General features: G+C 42.1%; 1 protein-coding gene across 1 annotated transcript in view; it reads left to right on the top strand.

Annotated features, from left to right (window-relative positions):
- Positions 1-1,383: 1,383 nt before the first annotated feature.
- The window catches only part of LOC123968099 (IgGFc-binding protein), a 32,014-nt gene continuing 5,634 nt past the window's right edge, over positions 1,384-27,763 (top strand). The window contains 20 exon segments of the mRNA XM_046044589.1: positions 1,384-1,713; positions 4,154-4,292; positions 4,654-4,958; positions 5,492-5,722; positions 5,857-5,882; positions 6,106-6,506; positions 6,509-6,649; positions 12,494-12,628; positions 19,546-20,787; positions 20,935-21,287; positions 21,457-22,036; positions 22,698-23,296; positions 23,401-23,968; positions 24,185-24,447; positions 24,576-24,917; positions 25,110-25,683; positions 25,831-26,030; positions 26,327-26,468; positions 26,615-26,943; positions 27,169-27,748. Of these exon segments, the coding sequence (XP_045900545.1) occupies positions 1,384-1,713; positions 4,154-4,292; positions 4,654-4,958; positions 5,492-5,722; positions 5,857-5,882; positions 6,106-6,506; positions 6,509-6,649; positions 12,494-12,628; positions 19,546-20,787; positions 20,935-21,287; positions 21,457-22,036; positions 22,698-23,296; positions 23,401-23,968; positions 24,185-24,447; positions 24,576-24,917; positions 25,110-25,683; positions 25,831-26,030; positions 26,327-26,468; positions 26,615-26,943; positions 27,169-27,748 (7,480 nt within the window).

The raw sequence follows: 27,763 nt of genomic DNA, 5'->3' as shown, positions 1-27,763 counted from the left end.
CTATCAACTCTGACCTGGATGTCACCACCAGAACCTGGCGAAAGACTGTAAGTCTTGGTTAATTGGTAGAGTTATGAAAGTCATCCCAGTTGTGACAAAATCCACATTACTAGTCAAAGTCCCATTGGACTTGTTTACATCAGACGTTACAATGAACAGCATCCTTCTACTCAGTTCAGTCTGCCTGTCCAGATGTAAATGCTTAATATAATATAGCCAGAGCATATTTGAACAGTGCCACAGTCTCCACCATCTACACACTGCAGATAAGCATCCAGGGCTTTAATATTTCCATAGTTAAAGGAGACAAAAATCATGTTAGGGTGAGTGTGCTGAACTTATTTAAATTAAACTTACACTTTTTGAAGCTGTTCAGTAATTGTTCATGCACATTCTTTGTTGTTGCATCTAAATTCACAGGTTAACTGGCAGATGAGGAACTTGCCTCTCAACCTGGGTCTATGAACTTTTATCCAAGTGGCTCCAGCATTGTCTTAGACACTGCCTTTGGCATGGCTCTTCACTAGGACAGCACAATCTCCAGGTTGAAGTTGGCCCAGAGCTGTATGGAGTCCTGTGCGGTTTGTATCAAAAAACTAATCACAGCTCCTCAGATTGCATCATTGCCTCTAGTGGCACTGATGAGACCCAGGGTATGGATTCTACCCTCCCATGGTTGGTGAGAAATTATGCAGGCTCCTGTATTCCTGGCATTAATGGCAAGTCCTTCTGGGCTGGGTGCACCCTACTGCAGAGGACTGGTGGACCTTTTACAGATTGTCACTCATATATTGATCCTGAACCATTTGTTTGTAGTTGTGTGAACCTTTGTGTCAATAAAGTTGCCTCTTCTATGTGCAAGATCTTGACAGCTTATGCCAACAAGCTGGGCTAGTGATAGTGCAGTAGATAAGACACATGCCTTTGGTGTGAGAGACCTGGGTTCAATTCCCTACTGTGACACATCCACAAATGTGTCCCTGAGCAAGGCATTTAACCCCTAGTTGCTCCAGAGGAGTGCGACCTCAGACGTACATAGTAATTGTAAGTCACTTTCGATAAAAGTGCTGAATGTATGTAATGTGCCAGAGGCTTGGGATCAAAGTCCAAAACTGGCAATCTATTGACACGTGCCGTGAGTTGTTTTTTTGATAACATGGTTTGCTGAAAAACCTCACTAAGAGTATGTTCCTTTCACAACTATGAACAACCACTATGAGATCTGTGGTCCTGCATGCCTTGCTACCTGCAGTATCTCCCCAAGGAGAACTCCTGGATCGACGAACAGTGTCAGGAGAAATGTGTCTGCCAGCTTGACTCCAGGATGGTTATGTGTGCTCAATCTCATTGCCTGGATGGTAAAGTGTGTCCTGGGGCTGTCACATGGATGGGCCTGGGGTGTGTATAGCCAGAGGAGATCTCCATTTTACCACCTTTGATGGGCGTAACTTTGATGTCTATGGCAACTGTACTTACCTACTCGCTTCTCACTGTCCTACCTGGGAAGACCTGGGTGTGGAGGTCCAGAACCAGAAAAGGGGTGCTGCAAATGTTTCCTTTCAGCATGTTAAAATGGTGGTCTCTGGTTATTCCGTTAAGATGTCAAATGATTGCAGTAACAGGGTTATGGTAGGTTCATTTATTTGCCACAATAAATCTAGACAAACTATGATTTGTCCAGTTGCAATGTTAACATCACTGCACTTGTCTCAGGTAAATGGTCTGCTACTGCATCTTCCATCTGTGTTGAGCCAAGGCAAAGTAAAGCTCTACATGACTGGACTCTCAAAGTGTATAGAGACTGACTTGGGCATTGTTGTAATGCACCACTCTGATGTCAAATGCCAAGGATCTTCTCTGGTAATCTCTGTGGCCTGTGTGGGAACTTTAATGCTAATTCAGAAGATGATTTGATCCCTGACGACAAATCTGATATCTCTCAGGCCATTTGACAGTGACAAACCAGCAGTAAACATGAATGTGTAGATGTGCCTATGAACACCTCTGGTTGCAATTCACAAGATATGGCTCTTTATGAGAGAAAAGACTTCTGTGGACAGTTACTGGATATAGAGGGAGCATTCCAGAGCTGTCACGGAACAGTTGATCTGCAAGATTTCTGTGATAACTGTGTTAATGACCTCTGTAATAGTAACCAGACCATTCTGTGTCCAGTTATGTTGCTGTATGTCAAGAAATAGGAGCTATAGTGGATGAATGGAGGGCTTCCAAATTTTACAGCAAGTAACCATAGTGAAATCTTGTTTTTCTTTTTGTTAAACGTGTACAGAATGGAAATATTTTTTTAATGAAATTGTTTCATCTCTCTCCTTAGATCTCTCCTGCCCACTTAATAATGAATACCACCTCTGCTCCAGTCACGTGTCTGACTGTGTAGAAAACCCAAGTCTTGTAGCAGTGAAATGCAAAGAGGGTTGTTTCTGCAAACCTGCGTTTTTCCACAGAGGTGGGGAATGTGTTGCACTTTTATAAGGGTGCTTACCATGAAATCCATGAGAACTTTTACCCTGATGAGCACTGTCAGCTGCACTGTGTCTGTGTGGGCTACAACAGAGTGCAATGTAACAACCACACACATCCAAATGGAACAAAATGTGCCATCCAAGATGGCCACAGGGCCTGACATGCTTCACAGCCTGTTAAATGCACAGTCATGGGTGGCAGGCACTTTAGGACCTATGATGGACACAGCTTTGACTTTAATATCGGAAGATGTCGTTATGTTCTGGCCGAGGTTTGTGACAGGGAAGAGTCAGATCCCACTGTTATCATCCAGCAAGGACAGCTGTACTTCAGGGTGACATTCAAGATGGAGTATTGGGAGAAAGTCAAGGTAAACAGTTGTACATTTACAAGCAAACTGTTTAGTGTGCCTTTATTTGTAATTTAGCATTTTTAGATTGATGGTGTTTTGAGAGGTCTCCCTGTCCAGCTGGATCACAAAAATAATAGTGATGTTTCCATCTTTGTATCTTCCTGGTCGCTTTCATCAGCTGGAACAAATTGCTCTGAAGAAAGTGATCTCTGTTCAGAGTGCAACTCTACCATGGCAGCTGAATTTGCATCTGATAACCTCTGTGGCATGCTATCTGCTCCTGCAGGTTCATTTCGTGGATGCCACTCCACTGTGGACCCAGAACCCTTCTTTCAGAACTGTGCAAATGACTTGTGTATGTCTAATGCAATAGTTTGAAGGAGTACACTTTTGCATGCCAGGATGCAGGAGTTAAGGTCAGACCATGGAGGGGTGAAAAGTGTGGTGAGTATTAATCTTGACTTTCTTATGTGTACATGTGTTGTTTCATTAGTCTTTTATGGTGTAAATCATACAGGTCTGCACACATGCTGCTGTACTCTTAAAACTCTGGCGAGCTCTATACAGTAAAGTTGCCGGATTGATTTAAGGCTATTTGGACTCTGCACAGTATGTGAACCCTTTTTTTTCCCTCTCACAGTGCTCTTATGCCCTGAAAACTCTCACTACAATATATATGTCAGTGGCGTGCCCTGAGTCCTGTGGTATTTTATTCGATATCCCTTGCCCACGGGCCTGTTATGAGGGTTGTCAATGTGACTCTGGATACATGCAGCGTGGAAATGGCTGCATCAAAGCTGAGAAATGTTGTTGCTTCTACCATGGGTACTACTATGATGTGAGTAGCTACACATTATTTAGCTTAAACCAACATACATATTCTCTTATCACAGCAATAAATGCATGATTTCTTAATCCAGTGGAACTAATATACGTGTCATTTGATCCAATCTGAAATTGCAGCTTTGTTTAACTTGTTCTGTCCATTCTAATCTATTGGTTCACTGAGGGTGTGTGTGTGTGTGTGTGTGTGTGTGTGTGTGTGTGTGTATTATGATAAATTTACATGTGACCCCACTGCAGGCTCAGTTAAAAACATGTTGCCACAGCTAAAGAAGTGACATCTTCTAGTTATTCCTGTTAATAACATGACTCATTTATGTCATTGGCCAAACAAACATATGCCTCACCTGTACTGTACGTGGGGCATTACTAATCACAAAATCCTAGTCCTTTTGTGTTATGGTTTGTTTGCTTGCTTGCTGTTGGAGAACAGTTGGGTAATGCAAAACAACAATGACTCACTGTTCTCTTTAGATTGGGGAGATCTCAGGGGCTGAGGGATGCTCCGAGCAGTGTAACTGCTCTGCCACTTCCACCATGAGTTGTGAGCCAGCGTCTTGCCCCGAGGGACAGTGCTGCACCCTGAACAATACCTGGGGCTGTGCAAGGACAGGTAGGCCCAGTTGGTTCTGTTGGGTTGGGTGACATTTCCTCACAGGCAAACTGTTGTTCACTCACCTGCACCATGCAACAATGTCTTACATTATAATATTTTTTTTTGTCACTTTGTGGTATGAGGTTACAAAACATCCCTAACAGAAAACAGAGTGTTTTTTTCTCAATGTCCTTCATTTGACCTCAAATGAAGTTAAACCTTCGCATGTTTGAATTGTCCATTAAATCACTAATTTTACTTTCAGTATTTGCAACCATTTTTTAAGGGAGGGGTGTCTGTTGGTATCTCTAGTAGCATGTGTCTTCTACCTAAACTGCCATTAATATTGTAATTAATATTTTTCCTCTTATTTTTTCAGCTGAAAAAGATCAAATCTGTGAGAATGGAGAGACTTGTGTTGTCCAGAGCCAACCTCAAGAATCCCAGTGTTGGGTACTGGGAGGCTCCCACATCTACACTTTTGATGAAAAAGCATTTGAATTGCAAGGAAACTGTACCTTCACACTGATGCGTATATTGGATGACAACATGGGGAATAATACATTTTGGGTCAGGATACAGAAAGGCAGGACTCCCAATGAGGATTCCTCTCTAAAAGCTGTTCATGTCCAAGTAGCTAAAGACAAAAGTGCTATCTACAGAGGGGAAAAAGGCTATGCTTGGGTAAGTTTGAATTTGGAGAGTCACCTCACCATTATAGCCTTACTGTCTGTGTGTGATTTACTTAATCAGTTATGGTGGAATGGCATCTTATCATATAATGAACATTTCTTTATGTATGGCCTCAGAACCTCACAGGGTGAGGCTGTTGATGCTACCACCTTTGGCTGGAGCTGGAGAGTTCCTGATCAGGAAGCTCACTGTACAGCAGATTGTGGAGATTCATGCCCATGCTGCTCTGCTGAAGAGCTAATAGAGAAAAATGGAGCTTGTCAATGGTGCTCCCAGCAAGAGTATGTTTTGTCACCACAAAATCCATTTTGCCTGTGCCAGGAAGTTGTTAACTACACAAAATTCTCCACATTTGTGAACATATTTGACCTGTGCTCTAGTAATAACCTTCAGAAGGCCCAATGTTGGAGGCCTATGCTGCTGCCTGCCAAAATGCCCGGAACCAGATTGGAGAGTGGAGGAACAGCACCTTCTGCCATAAGCAAATTTGTGTTACTGCAGCTTCTGCATCCTGGCTTGTGTAGAGACCTGCCAATGTGACCCAGGGTTCGTCCTGGATGGTGCCACCTGTGTTTCCTTGTCCCACTGTGTCTGCACTCTCAATGGCGACCATTACCACAACAACCGGACCTTTGGGTCTGATGAGGGATGCACTGAACGGTGCGTTTGTGACCCCCACACCAACCAGCTGCAGTGCCAATCGGATTCTTGTGACTCCGATGAATATTGCGGTCTTCAAGATGGAGTCAGAAGCTGTGTGGCGCACACCCAGCAGACGTGCATGTATACCGGTCATCACCTTTGACCAGCATGACTATGATTTCCATGCGTGGGCAGAAACAAGGCATTGATACCATTCAGGTTGACGTACAGACAGATGGACACCTAGAATAAGCACTTCATGTCCTGGTCAATGTGAGTGGTGTGCTTGTGAAGCTAAACAGTAAAAACATTGAAAGAGGTAAAAGACAGAGGTAAGCGCTTTACTGTGAGTTTGTTTACATGAATAATTTTTCTGACACTGTAATGTCTCATACATTAATTATCTAAAAATAAAATCTGACTTCATAAATATTACTTTTGAAAACTGTTGTGGTTCCCTGTGCTTTCTGAAATGCAATTTTGGCACCCCCTACAGGTTGATGGTGTCAAGAAAAACATGCCCCATCAATTCAGCCCAGCTGCAGCGGCTTTCTCTTTTGGGGCTGCACACTTCCATCAACACAGATCTCAGCTTTGAATTTAGTCTGAGCACAGAGGGCATAGCAGGCATTAGTCTCACCAGTAAAAATGCTAATGCTACTTTTGGCCTGTGTGGTAACTTCAACTCTGATCCTGCTGATGACCTCACAGCAACATTTTGGAAAACAATGGAGAAGTGGGCAGATTCTTGGTGTGTGGAGGACTGTCTAGGAAGAAGTTGTCCAAAATGTTCATCTGAGCGTCCGGCCCGCTTCTCTGACCCGGAGGCTTGTGGGAAGATTCTGGAAATTAATGGACCATTCACACACTGTCATGGCAAAGTGGACCCCTCCAGCTTTTACAAGCATGCATCACTGACCTGTGTCTTTATGGAGGTCTCCAGCCTGCACTATGTCACTCCCTGAGTATACTGCTGTCTGCCTTTCCCACAAGGCTTCGGTTTATTCCTGGCGAAGTCCTGTTTTCTGCTGATTCTGAGTGTTAATGTGCTCCGAGCTCTGTTGTGCAAGTGAATTAAATTTAATATTCTCTACAATTGTAACTGTACTGTTTTGTTGTTTGGAGTTCAGCATCAGTGCACACCAAATTAAATATGTAGAGTTTGTATATCCAATATCATCACGTTTAGATTGTTAATATTGATCAAGTACCATGAGGAAAAGAGAATGGAGATTATCTGCATACAAATCAGATATATGCCTGTAGGTACTTAATGTAAAGTTTGTTCCCTTGTGTATTTATATTGTAGTTTATTCAATTTTTAGTATACATACAGTGACTCATTGGTATTGATGCCATAACCTTTCAGGTGCTCTTGGACCACTAGATGGTACTAATGCATCACTGGTCAACCTTAACCTTTACAACATTTTCCAGTCTTCCCGACTTAATGCCTGTGTATCTCTACAGACCTGTTCTGTCCCCCAAGTACCAGTTACAACATGAGTTCTGCCTCTGTTCACCTCTGCCTCGGCATGCAGAATAACACAGTAGACAAGCCTCTGTGAAGCAGGTTTAGTTCACAGTGGCAGCCTCTGTGTCTTCCCAGAAAACTGTAGCTGCTTTCACAATGGAGAATAACTCAGGGCAGGACAGGAAGTGTCTACATGTAAATAAAGCTAGGGGGCACATGACTTGTGTGTGGAGAGCTTGAGGAGTGTTCAAGGTTGCCACCCCAAAACTGGTCTGTCGATGGATCCCAATACATTTGAATTTCACACAGACGTGCTCGCTCAAACTGGATGTGGAGCCTGTTTTGGTAGCTGTGCAGGGCAACCATAGAGGGGGCAGGTAGATCTACCTGCAAGTCAATAAAATGTATTTTAAGAGGCTTTTCCAGGATAAAAAAATCAGGTAAGTCATATAATGATTTCACAACCTTCAGCATGATTTATTGTGCATCCCTTGCTATGTGCTGTAAAGTATTTTTTTCTCAGCATAAACAAACTGTATTGTATAATATGTTTGTTTTAATGAATTATTTCAACCAGGTAAATGGAGTTTACGAGAACATGCCATTCTCCCAGAACAATGTCACTGTGCAACAGAAAAATGGATGGATAACCATCCAGACCCCACAGCCAGTTGAGCTTAAATCCACATTCTGGTCAAGATCCTTGACATTTATTACCAGACAACCTGTGGTGTTTGTGGGAACTACAATGCTGATCCCTTATTTGACCTGCAGCTTTCCAGTGGCACCGTGATCTCTGATCCTGACATCTTTGGGCCATCATGGGAGTTTGTTTGGTGATTGAATCGTCCTGCAGCGACACGTCTGTCAATTCTGCCAGTACCCTGTGCCTGAGTATAACTCTGACCTGTACTGTGGCCTTCTCAACCATCCCAGGGGACAATTCTATGCTTGTCACCATTTAGTGTACCCACAGGAATACTACTCACTCTGCATGGAAAACCTTTGTGTTGCAGAAGGACAACACTGGGCCTCTGAGGCAGGAGGGATGGTTGACCTCTGGATGAATGCCACAGGCTGTAGTAAGTCCAACAGCTTGGTAAATTGTTTCAAAATTATTAAATGCAGTAAAATTGTACTGAATATTTCTGCCATGTGTTTTATTTTACAGATGATCGATGTCCTCAAAGCAACTACAGCCAGTGTGCCAATTCTTGCTCCTCACTGTGTCCTGAGATTAGCCTGTCAGTGCAGTGCCCCAGGGACTATGAGGAAAGTTGCCAGTGTAATACTGGATTCCTTTAATGATGGCCATAACTGTGTACCAGCAGAGCAGTGTGGCTGCTTACATGACGGGAGGAGGTTTAAGGTAAGAATGAAACACTGTTTTCTGTCCATTCTAATTAGGAAAGTTAATTTAGCTAGTCCTACACTTTTACTTGAATTATACCATTTCGGTTTGTAATGTTTTAATTAGAAATGGTATTTGACTAAATTTTACCTTGTCAGTAAACACATTGCAATGTACTTTTTTTATTAGTTTACATTAAATGTTTCTATTTTCAGGCGACAAACTGCTACAGAACTGTACTGTCAACTGCATCTGTGGTCCTCCTCTTTGTCTGTGAGCAATACTCCTGTTCTCCACTGCACAGTTGTATAGTTTACGATGGTATCATAGGTTGCCCCAAGGATGGAGAGGATTTCAATTAAGGAAATATATTTTTAGATACTGATTTGCTTGCCAGTGCAATTATTAATGCTGTTAACATTATTTATTTTTTCTTAAGCAGAGCAAAACCCACATGTGATGGAAAATATGATGAAACAGAGAAATGTTACCTGAGCAAATGGTATGCCTGTCTGTGAGAGCCGTTGGGGTTTGTGCTGGGCCTGGGGAGGCACTACCACACCTTTGATGGGCTCAGCTATAACTTTGAGGGTATCTATGTGCTTGCAGCCAGCAAAGGGCCAGCACGTGGCTTGACACCTTTTAGTGTGTCCAAGAACAATGGCAGCATAGCAGCATCCTCCACACCGGTGGTCACTGTGCAAGCTTATAGATTTGTCATCAAGATGTAGCATAGATGTGAGTAAATGTCAGTTTCTGAATGAAGAAGATGTTTAGGTTTTAATTTTATTACTTATCAGTTTCCCCTTTAATTTTCAGCTTAATGGTCAAGTGACTCATGTTCCTCTGTTGAGGGGTAAGATCCAGGTATCTTACAAGGAAGGCAGAGCTCTACTGAAAACTGACTTTGGGATGCATGTAGTCTTCGATGGGAACAGCACTGTTCTTTTTACACTGGACTCACACTACAGGGGCAAAGTCTATGGCCTGTGTGGCAATTTTAATGGTGATCCTCAAAATAAGTATTTTGCACCTACTCCTGGTACCCCTCCCATTAACTGTGGAGCTTGCTCAGTCTTACCGGCTGTGATGAGGACCATAACTGTTGTACTGGCTGTAAACAGAAACTGGATGAAGTGGCCTTCCTCACAGAATGTGTTCCTGAGGTTGTCTTAAGTCATAGGAGGCACTGTGCAGTGCTCGTCAGAGTGGTCCATTGGCCCACTGTCATTGTAAAGCCGATCCAGATTCCTTTGAAAGTTGTGTAGTCAACCACATACATACTGAAGAGTTGCGACTGATGATGCCAGATATTCCTTTTCTATAGTTTGTGGAGGATCCAGTGATAGCTACCACGGTGAAGTGACAGTTGGTAAGTAGTCGTATTGAGGGGTGCAATATAATGCAGTTAAATATTTCTTGAGATTATTGTTAAATAATCTTTAAATGCCACACCAATATCCAATTTGATGTGCACTGTCCACCCACCAGAAGACGTGTGGCTCACCCTGTCTTCCATCCTGTGAATTTAATTCCAGTGACTGTAATAAGGTCAGTGTTGAGGGCTGTTTCTGTGACCCTGGATTCATTAGGATTCCAAATGGCTGTGTGCATCCACATCAGTGTGGCTGCACAGACTCTAGAGGCAAGTACCACAGCCTCAACTCAACTTTCTGGGACAGCTGTGATCAGCACTCTATCTGTGGACCGGTAACTGGAGAGGTCTACTGCCACCCAGCCCAGTGCCCCAGAGGAATGGTCTGCAAGCAGCTATGGCACGAGAGGGTGTGTCAACCTAAAACCCCACAGAACTGTGTATGGCTCTTCTGTCTCTTGTCTTTGTGGGAATGCCAACACTGACCCTGATGATGACCAAATGATGCCCAATGAAGAGCTTGCCCAAATAGATTAGGGTTTGCCCACAGCTGAACAATGGTGTAGTCTGTTCCTCCAGACTACACCATTGTCCTGCTAAAGCACAGATGCTTTTTGAAAGCGGTGATTCCTGTGGGGTGTTGCTGAATGAGCTAGGGCCATTTGCAGACTGTGCCTTAGTATTAAGTCCTAAGCATTACTTCCACAGCTGTGTAGCAGATTGCTGCTCTAATGATGAACACTACTCTGCACTCTGCAATTCCACTGCATCTTATGCTGCTGCCTGCCATGCAGCTCAGCTGCACATTAGGCACTGAAGGTGTGAAACTTTCTGTGGTGAGTATATGAATGCAGTCTGTTGTTGTTGGTCAGTTGAATTTTATTTTATTAAACCCCTAGTCAGCTGATTATTCTGTATGGCTTTCATGAACATCTTAGACAAAGCAGCAATCATGCAAACTTTGTCAAAAGTTTCAAAAATATTTTCCGGATTAATATGCAATAATCTTCATGACGCAGCCTGTCTCTCAGGTCTTCAAAGAACGGAGGCTACTCGCAATAATATTGCTACATTTTGTTTGAAATTCAGCTAAAGTGACCCCCCCAGCCTGCCAGCATTTACAGTGAGCACGACAGGAGAGAGAGGGGGCATTGCTCAAAGTTTCAGGGCTTGTCAGCGACTACTGAATTGTAATCAAAACATTTAGATATAGCCTAAATGTTGTCGGTCAGTGTCTAGTCAGTTTATATGCTGCACAAATGGTTAAGCAAAGTAGAGAGAATAGCCACCTGACCGCGACTCCTCTCGCTCTCTTTGCTGTCTCTTTGTACTCACTCAGAGACTCTGTTTGGGACTTTTTCTCTGTTCCAGGATGTTTCCTTCTAAAGCGGCTTTGAACTGCACTTTATCAGAGATGCTGAAATTAATGTTTGTGTGGATTTGTGGTGATTCTTATTTCTGATCACACTGTTTTCAGTTTCCGTTTTCTATCTCTGATGAAGAGCAGCTCGTCTCATCGAGTATAGTCGCAGACGGGCTCTGTGTCTGTAGCCTACTACCATGTCAGCACAGCAGTAACGAAGGGTAATGCACAGCAGAGGGGCAGGTAGATTTTGTTAAACTATTATTAGAGTATTACCCTGGTGGCCACTCCTTCTCCATAGATTGAGATTTCATTCTCGTAATATTACGACTTTTGTCTCAAAATGTTATTGTGCAAATGTTTATTCATTTAGCAGATGCTTTTACCCAAAGCGACTTACAATTGCTATATAAGTCAGAGGTCGCACGCCTCTGGAGTAACTAGGGGTTAAGGGTCTTGCTTACAACACATTGGTAGATGGGGGACAACGGGGAATTGAACCCAAGTCCCACACAGCAAAGGCATCTGTCTTATCCATTGCACCATCCCCATCCCAGCTATGTATATCAGACAACACATAAATGGGAGAGATTCTACATGTGCAGAAAGTTTTGCACATGTGCAGAAAACCTGCAGAAGCAACTGGAGTTTATAACTGAATTAAAATTAATTAATTTATAATTGAGGTAAAAAGGTGCCACATGCACATTTAAAGACTTTAGGCTACTTCAGTCATGCATGTATATGTGTAGACTCAGCAGGGATGAAATTAAATGAGAAAGGTTGATCTACAAGAGAAACATATCTGATATTAATACATAATGCCTGAGACCCTTACTGCATTATCATATTTTGACCTTATTATATTGTCACCTGAATTTTGTGTTTCCTTTTATATAAATAAAGACATTTCCTCAATAAGTTGGTGCAGAAAAAATCACCAGAATACAATAAATTATATGTTTAAAGCACAAAATTTTCGGGGGGAGGACCCCCAGACACCCCTCAATTAATATTATCAGTGTTAATTATTATGAGTAGTAATTACAAAAATCATCAAGAAATGTCTTTGTATGGCCCATGATATTTTATTATGAAAATGACTTAGGTAAAGTAGGTATAAGGTTCAGTATGACAAACGGCATAACAAAGTAGCAAGTAGCAACAGAAAATGAGACTTTGGGTAGGGGGCGGGGGAACAGGTGAAAACATGAAAGATTTCTGTGCTGGGCTAAGCCCCCAATGTTTCAAGAGGCTGGACGTCGCTCCTGGCTGTGTGGACCTCAATGTCCCGTTGTGTGCCTTGGACTGTCCTCTCCAGCAAACTGTAGTGGAGGGTGTGAGGACGGCTGCCAGTGTGACTCTGGCTACATCTTGAGTGACGGACAGTATTCCACGCGTGAGGGAGAGTATTACCCTGGTTGCCACTTCTACTCCGAGAAAAGCTGCCAAAAGGGTAACTGTGAAAGAGGACATGTGACCTGCAGCCCCATGGAAAGCTGTTCAGCAAAGGGTGCAGTAAAGGGTGTGCCAAGTGTTTCTGGCTTTGGCTACGTCACTTTTGATGGTGTTGTTCCACCTCAGGTTACCTTTACCACTGGTATATGATTGCACTACATCTGGCCTCTGTGGGAACTTCAATGGGGATAGATATGATGACATGGAAATGAAAAATGGTCATCTTGCCAAAAGTTGTGTAGAGCTACTGCACACTTGGGCAGAAATATCTCTTGGACAGCATTGCACTGACAGTGGTGGGAGAGTGTGTCTTGAGTGCAGCCTGTGCCCACTGGACAGCACAGCCTGTGCAGTCCTGTTGATCAGTAGTATTGAAGTCGATCATTGCTGGAACAGTAGTGTTGAGAGTGATATATACGCGCGCATGTGCATTAGGGAAGTTTGTGCCGGGGAGGGTCACATGGCTGTGTGTCTAGCACTAGAAGCATATTCTGCAGGCGGCCAGGCTAAAGGAACACCAGTAGGACCATGGAAAGAGAACACTTCTTGCGGTATGTGAATCATTTTGATTACAGTTTAAATAGAGTATATGATGGACTCTAAATTATTTGCATGTCTTTCATGTCCTGCCACCAGCTCTCCATTGTCCTGACTGCAGCAGCCCAGTGAAATGTGTAGACTCAAGCTCAAACTTTTGCCCTGCTCTGCTTCAGACTGGTTCTTCAGCAACTGGCTGTACAGAAGGCTGCAAGTGTCACTATGGAATTGTTGATGATGAGGACGAGTGCGTTCCTTACAGTCAGTGCGGATGTGTCCTTTATGATATATATCTCAAGGTATTTAATTTAATACAGACAGTAAGTGCCATATTCATCCTCTGGGGAAAATGTGGAGAATTTTCAAAGCATCTGCAGAATTAGTTTTCTCTCTTTTTAGATGGATGAGCAACTGTACATTGAGGACTTCACCCAGAGATGCTGGTTCCTCGCTTCGAGTGGGGTGATTTGTGAGGAGGCAGGCTGTGTTCTGGGGCAGCAGTGTGCTCTGAGGCATGGTTCCTGGGGCTGTCATGACAAACCTGAAGTTTGTGAGCTCAGGGGCAGCCTCCAAGTCTCCACACTCAGTGGGCAGGAGCAGAGCTTGGAACCTCCGTTATCTTATAGTCTAATGTCCCTCGGTGATGAGACAAGTGTGCAGTGGTTCAGTGCGATCTCTTACCATGGACCTTGTGATGGCAGCTTTTTCAGGCTTGTCACTGTGTTTCAAATCCTCCTGCATGGATCATCATTTGCAATACAGGATGACACATTGGAGGTAGCTCCACCCAGAATTTTGATGGCTATGAACTGAAACATATATTGACATATTGTCACACTGTGCATGATTATTAGGCAGCTTCATTACCTCAGGTAAAATGGGCCAAAAGAGAGATTTAACTGACACTGAAAATTAAAAAAATTTAAAATGGTTTTCAGACTGTTGATTAAACTAAGTGTGTAATATGTCCATTCCTCTGACTTCATGTGTTCTATGTACCATCAAAAATGGTCAATCAATGTTAGAAAAATTATAACAATTACAGCATCAGCGTTGGTTTCCATGCTTGTTTGTTTACCCTTCTTCTTCTTTTCTTTTATATCTCTCGCTTCCGGGTGTCCCCTGGCAACCCCTATGTTTCACAAATTTTCACATCACACCACTTTGAACTATGGGCAATTCTGTCAGCTAAGAGCCGTGGCGCAATTTCTGATCTGACAGTGGGACAATCCTAAGACCTATCGCACTTCTCGGGAATGAGTCTGTGGACATACTTGCTGGCCTTGGGCCATACTAGCAAATGTGCACATCCACCTTTGCCATGGTGTCGGTCAGTAGTTTTAGCAAATAAAGTCTGTAGCAAGAAAAGTTTAAAAATAGGCTAATTCTGCAATAGTTTGAAGAAACCATTAAAAAGATTCCACAGAATGAATATTGTCTTATTTTCTTTGGGATTCGTGTGACATAGCCTACATGTGCAATGATAATTGCTGGGTAATATGAGTATGTTATTTTAAGTCTCTATTTGATAATGTGACAAGACAACAAGACTGCTAGGTGAAACACAGACTCTGACAAGCAGACTAGCGGAGCACATGCCTGTGTGTGTGTGTGTGTGTGTGTGTGTGTGTGTGTGTGTGTGTGTGTGTGTGTGTGTGTGTGTGTGTGCGTGCGTGCATGTGCGTGCGCATTTACTGCATTTAATGTTTTCTGTTAAGACTGTGCACAATGAGGAAACAAGGCACGCAAATTCGCTAATAGGGTTCCTCTCGTGCATGAATTATTAAAAACATCTAGATTTTTTAAAGATTCTTTTTATTACTCAAAATTGGGCTAATATTCAAATTAATTTACTTTTTTTTTCAAAATTCTGTTTTGTTTTTAAATTATTAATTATTATAACTGTCCACGTAAGTGGACACCATGCAACAAAGGAGTAAAATGCCACACCTGACAGTGGGATTGTTATGTTTTTTATGTCATGTTATGCTATGTATTTAAGCTCAATTGTTGCAAATAAACAATAAAAAACATATTTTAAGAACAAATAGAGGAAAAACACTCAGTGATATTGATAACTGTAGTTACATGTATGTGGAAACCCAGTAGCATATTGTTATCCTCATCTAACTTCTTGTTGAATCATCTCAGTTTTAACATATCAACATCCAACATGTAACAGATTACATATTAAAATTGATTGCTTTACAGTATGTGAGTGTAATACTTATTCTTATTTCGTGTAAAGGCTGCAAAGGAGTCAAAAGTTGTAATTTAATGCTGTAATATGCACTTATGCATTGTCAGTTATGTTCATATATTTGTTAAATGTCTGTTTTATTATAATATAATACAATTTATTGCATCTTTGAAAAATTAGAATAGACTCCACTGATTACACAATCAGACTCCACTGATTACCTTCACATATGTGGACAGTTGTTTGTTGGTATATAAAAACAACATTTTACTCTAAATTTGAATTTATAAAACATAAACTTGTTAATAATACTTTACTGCACATACTTTTTAAAATCTTGACTGCCCTCCTTGAATAAAGGTTTTTCACACATATGCCTGAGACAGTTAGCACATGGCCATCACAGTCAGCCATCTTGCATTGATGAGGTCATTAAGCAATAAATTTGGAAATTTTATTTTATTTATTTGGAAAACAACAGTAAACTGTTACAGTGTTCATATCAATCAAATGACACTGTCCTGAAATGACTTGGAGAACATAACCATGATATAGTAACCCAAAATGGAGTTAAAATAACTGTCCACAAATGTGGATACCATGCATCAAAGGGTTAAGACAATGAGGAAACAAGGCACACAAATTCGCCAATATACGGTTCCCTTCTGGACACAAATGCTGTCTGTGTGTGCGTGTGAGTGCTTAGTAACTGTGGAGCCCAAGGGCCCATCATAAAAGCTTGGGGCCAGTTGTTACTAACTTACGCCAATGTGTCACACATAGAGTAATGGAGACAAAGTAAAGTGAACCAAATGAAGATACTCGAGTTGATGACAACTATTGTTTTTACTGGAAGTGCAATAAAACCTTTGCAAGTCAAAAGCCAATACTTGTTACACCCGTTCAACAATTTTAAACGTTAACATGTACAAATCCTACTATGTCAGAACATAGTGAATTTGTTGATGTGAACATTTCTGTTGCTGCTCTAGAAATATTTAGTTCTAATTAAATATTCTATTCTATTTGTGAATTTTAATTTTCTTTTTTTAAATAATATGTTTTTAAAAATCGATCTTTATCTTTCAACAATGAAAAAGAACCACGTACAGTATGGTTCCGTCAATAAAATGTGGCCATTTACACCACTGATTTTACGTAATACTGGCAGCACTCCTGTCAGTTAGGCCCATACACCTTTTAAAATAAGGTCATTTCTGGCCAGTGTTGATTAGGTTCCAGCCAAAAAAAATAATGCGGCACACCTTTCTATCTAAATCTACAATCTGTATACATAACTAAACCAGAGTTAATATTGCCCTGCCCAAAGGCTTCTGACCAAATGAACACTAATAAAATATTTGAGTTTTTTTAATCAAAATAAACCTAATGCAAACTTTTGAGGGCCAAGTTATATTTACTATCTGTCTATCACAAATATTGTTGCACCATTCACTATGTGCTGTTATTCTTGGGTGACACCCAAAACCAACAGAAACCGCCTGTTTAGCTCAGCTACTGATATTCTAGAGAATTATCCACCCACTTTGCAAGCTTTACAAGTGACACTTCTTTTACAGATCCTTGTTTACAAGCATGAACTGGCTTAAAGGACACAATATAAACATTGGCGGAAACTGTGGTGTGCACACTGAATAGGGCCTTACATGCTAGCAATGTGATGCACAATAGGTGGCTTTTCTCTTACTGATAACAAATGGCATAAAGTGGTGCTAATTAGCAGAGTTTCAGGAGCGGGACCACACATTAACCACGTCACCGCCAGCATTTCCATAAATACCCACACGTCCTAACTCCTCCCCTTCGCTCTTGTATCCTGCATCCCTCCCCCCCAACCCTTTCTCTGTCCTGCCTCCTGATCTTCTTCCTCTCCATAGGGTTATAAGGGGGTCCGTCATCCTATCATAGCTTCCCCACACGCATTCGAATGTCTCTTCGGCAACCGCAAGCCTCATACATCTTTCTGTTTCGATCATCAATAAATCATTTAATCATACCTGTTGATTGTGTGGTCCTTGCTAGTAAAACACCACATGGAAGAAGGGCATTTTGAAAGTAAACCAAAAATACAGCGATTAAGGGTGCAGAGTAGAAATCAACATACTTACATTTTATCAAAATGTCAATATGTAATATGTAACATTTTTATGTATCAAATGTAATTGCATCACAGCTGATTTATTTCTACAGAGGAAAATCTAACAATGTATGTTCTTACTAGAAACCATTCGGAAACTCATTTATTCTGTGACGTGAGATATCAATAAGATACAAATATTCTGTCAGTGTCTGCTCAGAGACTCTTGGGTAACTTTGAAGATAAGTTGTGATTTTGGTCTTATCACATTATTGCCTTGCCCAGTCTAGAATGGATAATATTATTTGGTTACGCCAGAATATACATTACAAACTACTGTGGGCAAATAATAAAAATCACCTAAAGCTTCCTGGTGTTATATATCCAATGACATTGGAATTTCTGCTTTAAAAACTGGTTCAGTAAACATGACTAAAACTCTACTAATTTCATGATATAATGTAATGATTTATTATCCAAAAGCCTTGTGCAGTGTTTTGTAAATTTTCCATTTAAAAGAAAAGAAGAGTTTCTAAAAAGGTTGCATTCATAGAATAAATCTTCTACATCAATACAGATTATTAAGGAGTTCATGCAGGGATTCTCTCTTCAGATTCCAGGAAATAAATGACATGATGTGTATGTCATTGGGTGTGTTACTAAAGATGAATGATTCATCCCATGCTGTACATGTAGTTAGTATTGGACCTCCCACCTATGTCAACATACAGCTGTACATACAAGTCATTGCCAAGTTCTACCTTAATTTGTTTTAGAGGAATGGTATTGTTTTTCAAAGTCGAACAAGGGTGTTTTTGTCTGATGGAATATATAAAAGGATGGAACTGAAAAATTTCATCAAACTGATGCCTTAGCAGGTAAGCACTGTCCATTCTGAAATTGCTATTTATGTTGGCTGGTTTGTCAAATTAATGCATTTATAACATTCAAAAAATCTCATTTTTTCTGTTACTAAAACAAGTATCTCTGTATTTCAGCCATGGGGACCCTGTTGCTGCTTTGTGTTTTGGGAGCTTTATTCAATAGTAAGCATTTTGTCATACTCTGATTTTTCTGATTTCAGTGTGATATATCCGTGCTTATCATCTTTCTAATTAGTCATGATTTTAAGCTGTGTTTAATTGAACAAACACAGTAGTAGTGATGAAAATCTTTCAATTCAGGAAGATTGTTCTTTTTCTCTTCAAAATTTATCTCAAACTGTGCTAACTATTAAACAACTATTAAATCTAATTAAACATAGCTTTTTAGTAATCAATCACAGAAGCATTTCTTAAACCTTGGCTCAGAATTCCCCAGCATGACATGTAGCCAAGTGACCGCTCAATCTGAAGCAATTTATCCAGGTTGTCAACCGTATCAGTTGTGTGCAGCCCTGCCAGGTGCTTGTGTGGAAGAAGAAGAATTTTAAACAGGTGAAAAATTTGTGAGTGCAAGATAGTCATCTAAATTGAAATTTGCTTTTGTTGGGAATAGCATTTACCTTCAGCTGCTATTGAGTTGGAACTATTATACTAAATGGGTGAAACAGGAGTGTAATCTAAATCCCCCAGGCCCTGACTGAGCCTAGAAAATGTTCTTTTCACACCAAAGGCACAGATATTGATAATATTTTCATTATGCAATTATATTGTCTGCGCAAGTGACTTATTGAGTGCTGCTGAGAAGCAGTCAAGTGACTGTTCCTCAGTCTAAATCTCTCACAATGGTTATCAAGGAAAAAAGCAATCCATCCATTATGGACTAGCATTCATCCCTGCTTTTTAACTTTGAAATGAACGTATTTTTCAGTCACTTTCTCTTTGGTGTCATATTCTTTCTTTGTATTGTATATGTGATCCAAGAAGTCTCAAGCCAAGTTTTGTATTGCCACTCTGTGAATCCTTGGATTGCCTTGGCACATAATAGTCTCATTCATTTCCTAATTCTTTTTTGACATGTTTTTTTCATACACAAGATTTGTGAAGCACAGTTTTGTACCTGACTTCTTCATTTTAGGTAACTTGAAAAGACATCTTCTTTTGACTCTTGTTTCCTTGCTCTTCCCCCCATCTGCCAGGTCCATCTAGCGCTGGATGGGCAGGAAGGGAGTTTGCCCTGTCATTCATGCAGAATTATGCGGCAAACTATGACAGTCCTCTCTTTCAGCTATACATTACCGCTGTTCAGGCCAATGCTAAAGTGACAGTGACAGTGCCTCCCTTAAACTTCAAGCAAGAGAAAACTCTAAATGCTGGAGAAAGGGTCATCATTAGTCTCCCCACTAGTGTTGAGATGTATGGCAGCACAAAGTGTCCCAACACGGTGCGCATTGAAACCTCAGCAGATGTGACTGTAACCTCCTTCAACTACAAGCTGTATACAGCCGACACCTCTGTGATATATCCTACCACTGAATGGGGTACAGAATATTTCATCTTTACACCTGCTGGATCCCCCTTTGGCTCTTATAAAGAGTTCGCCGTGACAAATGGAAAAGAGAGCAACCAAGTAGAGATTTTCCCACAATGCTCAATCAAGTACCAGGATCGTGTCTATGAGAGTGGCAGCCGAATGGTAATAGATCTCCAGCCATATGAGAGTGTCCAGCTCCAGAGCACGAACGACCTTTCTGGCACCAGGGTTGCTTCCAAGAACCCTGTTGCTGTTGTTACGGGTCACACCTGCACCTGGTGCTTCTCGAAATGTAATCATGTTTATGAGCAGCTGCTGCCAGTGAGCAGGTGGGGATCCAGGTTCATCGTGCCTCCCCTGAGCTTCCAGACAAAATATGATAGTGTCTACCTCCAGGCCTCCCAACCAACCCAAGTCACGGTTCAATATGGCAACCGTGAAGAGGTTTTGAGTTTGACCAGGGGGAGGGTGATGGAGATCCGCTACAACAATCCTGAAACACTGTCCATTCAGGCTGATCGTGGCATCCAAGTCCTCATGCTCTTCAACGGTGTTGAACAGAACTGGTTAAAGTACTACGACCCTTTCTTAATGACCATCCTGCCCACAGACCGCTTCTGCTCCTCTTACTCACTAGAGGCTCTGGAGGGCTTTGACAATCAAGCCCTTATTGTGGCACGGACCAGTGCGATGGCAGAGCTGCGTATTGATGGTACAAACCTGCCCCGTGATGTCCAGTGGAGAGTGGTTGCAGGGACAGACTTCTCTTGGGCGCAGATGTCCTACAAACAAACCCCTGGCACCAATTCACACACTCTGTCCAGCTCGGGTTCCAGCTTTGCTCTCTACAGTTTTGGAGTCAGCCAGATGAACGGCTATGGTGCTCCAGGACAATGTTTACAGCCAGGTAATGTGCACAAACCATAGCTCTGCCAATTAAAAAGTTTCAGCATATATTATTATGATATAGAGTATATTTCAGTAGAGAGATAAAATATTTTACATTACACATAAGTGAACGGTGATGTGGGCATTAATTGTTACGGTTTTTCAGGAAGTGGATCTTTGACCTGCAGCAGTATCACCTGCAGTGCCAATGAGGTGTGTGAGATGAAGGGTGGGTATCCCTCCTGTGTCCCCAAGCCAGTGGAAAGCAAGCCTGGTACCTGCTGGGCCATGGGAGATCCCCACTACCGTACATTCGATGGGCGACACTATGACTTCATGGGTACCTGCACATACGTCATTGCTAAAAACTGTGGAAAGGATGATAATCTCCCAGCCTTTGAGGTCCTCGCCCAAAATGAGAACAGAGGTAGCCCCAGGGTATCGTACGTCGCCCTGGTTACAGTGAAGGTGTATGGCATCACCATCACAGTAGTGCGGTCTGAGACAGGACGTGTGAGGGTAAGGCTTCCTATATCTGTTAGTTAAAGAGTGTTAATTTTTCAAATATTCAGTTTTGAATATTATTCTGATTGTTTGATTTAATTATTTATTTGTGTGACACATTAAAATTCATACATTTATATAAACACATTATGACTGAACATGTTTTCTATTTTCTTTTGTGCAGATTGACAATAATCTGTGGAGTTTGCCAGTAGCCTTGAACAACAACAAACTGACTATGTTTCAGAGTGGCCGTTCTGTGGTCATTGAGACAGATTTTGGTCTGACTGTCCGTTATGACTGGGAACACTATCTAGTGGTCACTCTATCCGGCAGTTATGCCGGTAAGACTTGTGGTCTCTGTGGCAACTTCAATGGCAACCCCAGTGATGATTTCACCACACCCACCGGCACCCAGGCAAGTGGGGTTGTGGCCTTTGGGAGCAGCTGGAAGGTGCCAGGGCTGGTGAATGATGCTCTGTGCAGAGATGACTGTGTGGGTGGCTGTGAGAGATGTGAGAACAGCCTGATGAAGATGTGGCAGGGTGACTTGTTTTGTGGGCTTATCACACTTATAATAAATGGGCCATTCAGCAAATGTCATGCAGTCATTGACCCACAAGCATACCTGGAGAACTGTAAATATGACGTATGCATGGGAGGTGGCCTTCGACATTTCCTCTGCAGGGCGCTGGATGCTTACACTGAAGCCTGCCAGGCTGCTGGGATCCAGGTCCAAGATTGGAGGGAGATGGCACAATGCCGTAAGTAATGGTGACTAAATCGGAATCAGCTATGTTGGCCAAGTACTGTATATATACTCCTACAAGGAATTTGACTCTGGTTTTCAAGTTGATCTCAATGTTACACACAGGTGACAAGAAAAAATAGTCATACATTTTTTAAAAACGGTTTACATGTAAATATACAGGAGATGCGTCTATATACTGTACATTGCAAGCATCATACATAAAGGAAAGGGACAAAGCCAGGTCACGTGTGGCAGTTACATGGCATTTTACATGGCTTTAAGTCCCATTAAATGAATTTAAAGCCATGTTAAAATGCCATGTAACTGAGAAATCTAACTGCCACATGTGACCTGGCTTAGTCCCTTTCCTTTATGTGTGATGCTTGTTTGTTTGTTTTAACTATGCTGTATTTCTATTTAAATTGTAACTGGTGTGCCGTCTTGGCCGGGTCTGCCTCAGAAAAGAGATTTCAATCTCAAGGAACTTCCTGGTTAAATAAAGGTTAAATAAGTTTTATAGATGGATGATACGTACATGTTAAAGCACAGTGTGTATTTGATATTCAATACATAATTTATAAATGAATCTATTCAAATCAGTCACTCAAATGAACATACTTTTGTTTGTTGTTCCTAGTGATTCTAACACTCTATTGTCTTTCTTCTCCCTAAAGCTGCAAAATGTCCAGAAAACAGCCACTATGAGGTCTGTGGCAATGCCTGCCCTGCCACTTGTTCTGACCCTAATGCTCCCTCCAAATGCAAATACCCCTGTGTGCAGACCTGCGCTTGTAACACAGGCTTTGTTTTGAGCGGAGGTCAGTGTGTACCTGCCTCTGAGTGTGGTTGCACCTACGAGGGTCGATACATCCCTGTTAGTGAGTCATTCTGGGCTGACCAGGGCTGTCGGCAATGGTGTAAATGTGTTGCTGGAAGCAGAAGCGTGGAGTGCAAGGACAAAGGCTGTGCGACAGGGCAGCAGTGCCAGGTTGTTGATGGCATAAGAAAGTGCGAGGCAGTCTCCCACAGCACCTGCCAGGCCACAGGAGACCCCCATTATGTGACCTTTGACAAGAGGAAGTTTGACTTCCAGGGCACGTGTGTGTATCAATTGGTTGAACTCTGCTCCAAGAACCCAGAGTTGGTGCCCTTTGAAGTGCTGGTGCAAAATGATCACCGGGGCAGCAAGGTGGTTTCTTACACCAAGTTAGTGGATATCAAGGTGTACTCCTACAGCATTGTCATTACAAAGACCCACAAGGGCCTGATTATGGTAAGAACTACATAATGTTTGGTATATGAACACCAGAATCTTTCCTGTGAGTCACTTTAATATTCCATCTCTATATACAAATACAATTGTGTGTCCTTTTCCAGGTAAATAATGAGCTGGTGAACCTTCCTGTGACCCTGGATGGAGGAAAAGTATCTGTGTATAAGAATGGCTGGGACGGTGTGGTCAGCACAAACTTCGGCCTCAAAGTTTCCTTCAACTGGGAAAGCGCTGTGTTTGTAACACTGCCAAGCAACTACATGGGAGCAGTTTGTGGCCTTTGTGGCAACTATGACGGCAAACCAGAGGATGACCTGATTCCAAAGAATGGTGGCAAACCTGTCTCACCAGCAGATTTCGGTGCCAGTTGGCGGGTGGCCACGATCCCAGGTTGTGTCGAAGGCTGTAAAGGGGTGTGTCCTGATTGTGACATTACCCAGAAGGTTCAATATGAAAAAGGAGATTTCTGCGGCTTGTTAAATGACCCCAAAGGGCCGTTCCGTGACTGCCATGCTAAGGTGGACCCAACTGGCTACTTTGAAGACTGTGTTTATGATGTGTGCCTGTATCAGGGCAGAAAGGATGTGCTGTGTCAGGCTATTACAACGTACACGTCTGCCTGCCAGGCTGTGGGGGCCAAGGTGTACAGCTGGAGAAGCAGTCAGTTCTGTGGTGAGAAATGCATTTATTTTAATAAAGTAATTTACATAAATGGCTAAGTGAGCATTATTTACTGTAGGACTGTAGTATAACGATAACACTCAATGTGTTACTTCCTTTTCTGTTGCTTTGTAATCATTTCCTACATTTGCAGTCTGTACTCTAAATTAAAATGTCTCCAGTAAATCACAGTCAAAATTTTTGTTTTTTCTTGTCCCTTGTATACAGCGGTGACATGTCCAGCCCACAGCCACTATGAAGTTTGTGCAACTCCCTGTCCTTCCTCGTGCCAGAGTCTGGGCCCTCCTCAAGGTTGCCAAGCTCAGTGCGGGGAGGGCTGTTCCTGTGATGAGGGATACATCCTCAGTGGACAGCTCTGTGTTCCCTTTTCACAGTGCGGCTGCGTCTACAAAGACCGCTACTACCGCATGGACCAAGTGTTTTATCCCAATCAGTGTCAGGAGGAGTGCAAGTGCACACAAAATGGAGTGGTAATGGATGCAAAAGTGGACAGTTAATAAAAACAATTATAATTGTATACTGATCAGTGTGGCCTTGCAGTATGGAAGTATGCAGTATAGAAATTAATTTGTTGTTGTTTCTCGCCTGTTTTTCTCAGGTGGAGTGCAAGAAGATCACATGTGGCCCTAATGAGAAGTGTGAAATAGAGAATGGTGTCCAAAAATGTCAGCCTGTTGGTAAGGGTGTGTGCCAGGCCTCTGGTGACCCCCATTACCGCTCATTTGATGGGCGAATGTTTGATTTCCAGGGCACCTGCACCTACACACTGTCCAAGAGCTGTGGGCTGGAAGGCTCACGCCTTGTGGCCTTCTCTGTTCAGGTGGAGAACGTTCAGTGGAACTACATGATTAACAGCAAAGTGGTGTCTGTCACCAAGCTGGTTGCTGTGGAGGTCTACGGCTTCACTCTCATCATGAGGAACAATATGCATGGAGTCCTGGTGAGCACCTTGTCATCATTTGTACCAAGCTCCTCAATTGGAATAGAGTGAAATTTGCTGCTTCATTTAGTATCATTTAGTGGCAGATGTTAGAAAATGCTGAGAGATGTAAAACTAGCTTGAAAATATATATTTTTAAAATTCTTATCATCAGTAGATTTTCTTTAAATAACACTTGTGCCTTTCTTTTAGGTAAATGGAGTGTTTAACTACCTTCCCCTGAATCTTAATGATGGAGCAGTGCATGTCTATCAAGAAGGCATATATTATGTTATTGCCACAAATTTCGGACTGCTCATTACTTATGACCTGGTCTATCATGTGACAGTCACAGTACCTGGTAATTACCGTGATAAAGTCTGTGGTCTGTGTGGCAACTTCAACGGCAACCAAAAAGATGACTTCCAAATGCCCAATAGACAGCTCACCGACAACGTGAATGTTTTTGGAAAATCCTGGAAGGTCACCATCCCTAATGTGGTTTGTGCAGATGGCTGTGAAGGGGATAACTGTCCTAACTGTGACCCAGCTCGCAAGGCTGTGTTTTCAGAGTCTACCTACTGTGGTCTTGTTAAAGCACCCAAAGGTCCTTTTGCAGCCTGCCATGGTAAACTGGACCCACAGCCATACTTCAACAACTGTGTGTTTGATGTGTGTGCTTCCAACGGTGATGGAAAGGTGCTGTGTAACAGCATAGCAGCCTATGCCTTCAACTGCCACATGGCAGGAGTGGACATCACAAACTGGAGGACAGCTTCATTCTGTCGTAAGTTGTTGTTTTTTCTCCACATCAACCTCTTATTCTTGTCTGCCATACTGTATTTATATTACATTTATTGAATATAGGAAGAGGCTCTTGTCTAATACATGTTTTCCCTGTCTTGATGATGCATGCATGCATGATTTATTTCAGCCATGAAATGCCCAGCCAACAGTCACTATGAGGTGTGTGCAGACTCCTGTTCTGCATCCTGCCCAGGCCTCACAGAGATTGTCCAGTGCTCCGCCAGCTGTACAGAAGGCTGCGAATGTAATATTGGCTTCTTATTTAATGGACAGACATGTGTTCAAGATACTGAGTGTGGCTGCTATGACAATGGAAGGACTTACAAGGTACAATTCAACACCTCTGTACAAATGATGGCTTTTTAGTGTCAAGCAAATACCCATAGCAGTATTCATGCTGACATGGCAATAAAGTTGCCTTGGCTTTTTCTGACATGGTGGACAGTCTGATCTTAGATATGTGCACTGGGGATTTCTCCTGAGACTTATTTAGCAGATTATCTAAATGTTTTTTTTTTTTGGTAAGATGGAATAAGAATTAAACAATGTGGATGACTCTTTAATCTGTCATTTCTTATGTGTATTATTTTCTCCTGTACAATGAACCTGTTCTATGTCCCCAGCCTGGTGAAGTGGTATATGAGGAAGACTGTAACACAAAGTGCACCTGTAATCCAGCGACAGGCCTTGTCTGTGAAAAGTATTCCTGCCCTCAAAGCACCAAATGCCAAGTCAAGAAAGGAATCATGGCATGCTACAACACAGGTAAGACACAAATACTGTGTATTTGTAGTAACAAATTATTCTTAACTTATTTAATGAGTAAATTCTCTTTAAGATAAATGTACAGGAAATTTTTAATTAGTTGAGTTAAATTTTCCTATCAATTTCCCTTTGTTTATCTTGTGTAGATCCATGCAAAGATGCCAAGTGTCGGGTCAAGGAGCGGTGCTCCGTTGAAAATGGTGAAGCGGTCTGCGTCCCCGAGTACACGGGAATATGCTGGGCCTGGGGTGACCCCCACTACCACACATTTGATGGTTACAACTATGACTTCCAGGGCACTTGCAAGTATGTCATCTCCAAAACCTGTGGGAATGTGGAAGGCCTGGTGCCATTCTCGGTCACTGAGAGGAATGATAACCGGGGAAACACAGCAGTTTCTTATGTCAGGGAGGTAGAAGTGTCTGTATATGGATACACCATCATCATGGGCAAGAACCAAGTTGGTAAAGTCACGGTAAGATTTTAGATTCTTGTCTGATGTGTGTGACCTGTAGTATTTTAATGTGTATATTATATATATATGTGTTTGACCTGTAGTATTTTAATGTGTGTGTATATATATATATATATATATATATATATATATATATATATATATACACACACACATTAAAATACTACAGGTCAAACACATATATATATAATATACACATGTATTGTTCTGATCCATTCCCTTCAGGTGAACGGGGAGCTGTTGAATCTTCCTGTGCAACTGGGTGATGGTGAGGTGTCAGTGTTTCAGTTTGGTAACACTGCAGTGGTGAAGACGAACTTTGGCCTGGTTGTCTCCTACGACTGGAACTGGGAACTGGTCATAAAGCTGCCCAGCAGCTACTACGGCAGTGTCTGTGGTCTGTGTGGCAACTTCAACGGGAATAACTTTGATGAGCTCCAGAATCCAGAAGGCAAAGCTGTCTCGTCAGTAATTGAGTGGGGTAAGAGCTGGCAAACGCCTGACCAGGACAAGGACCAACCTTGCTGGGACACGTGTCAGAAAAACTGTCCTACCTGTGATGGTAACCAGATGAAGCTCTATGAGACTGAGGCTTCCTGCGGGGCCCTCGCAGCCAAGACCAATAGTGTGTTCCAGAAATGTCATGGAAAATTGGACCCCCAGGCCTTCATGAACAGCTGTGTGTATGATGTGTGTTTGAATAAGGGGGACAAAAAGATGCTGTGCCAGGCATTGGCCTCCTACAGTAGGCAGTGTCGTGAAGAAGGAATAATAATCAGTGACTGGAGGAAAACGTTTGGCTGCCGTGAGTATTTATAAG

The sequence above is a fragment of the Micropterus dolomieu genome, linkage group LG03, assembly GCF_021292245.1.
Source record: "Micropterus dolomieu isolate WLL.071019.BEF.003 ecotype Adirondacks linkage group LG03, ASM2129224v1, whole genome shotgun sequence".
NCBI lineage: Eukaryota > Metazoa > Chordata > Actinopteri > Centrarchiformes > Centrarchidae > Micropterus > Micropterus dolomieu.
Note: the sequence above shows the minus strand (reverse complement) of the source record. Positions and strands in the feature narration are given on the sequence as shown.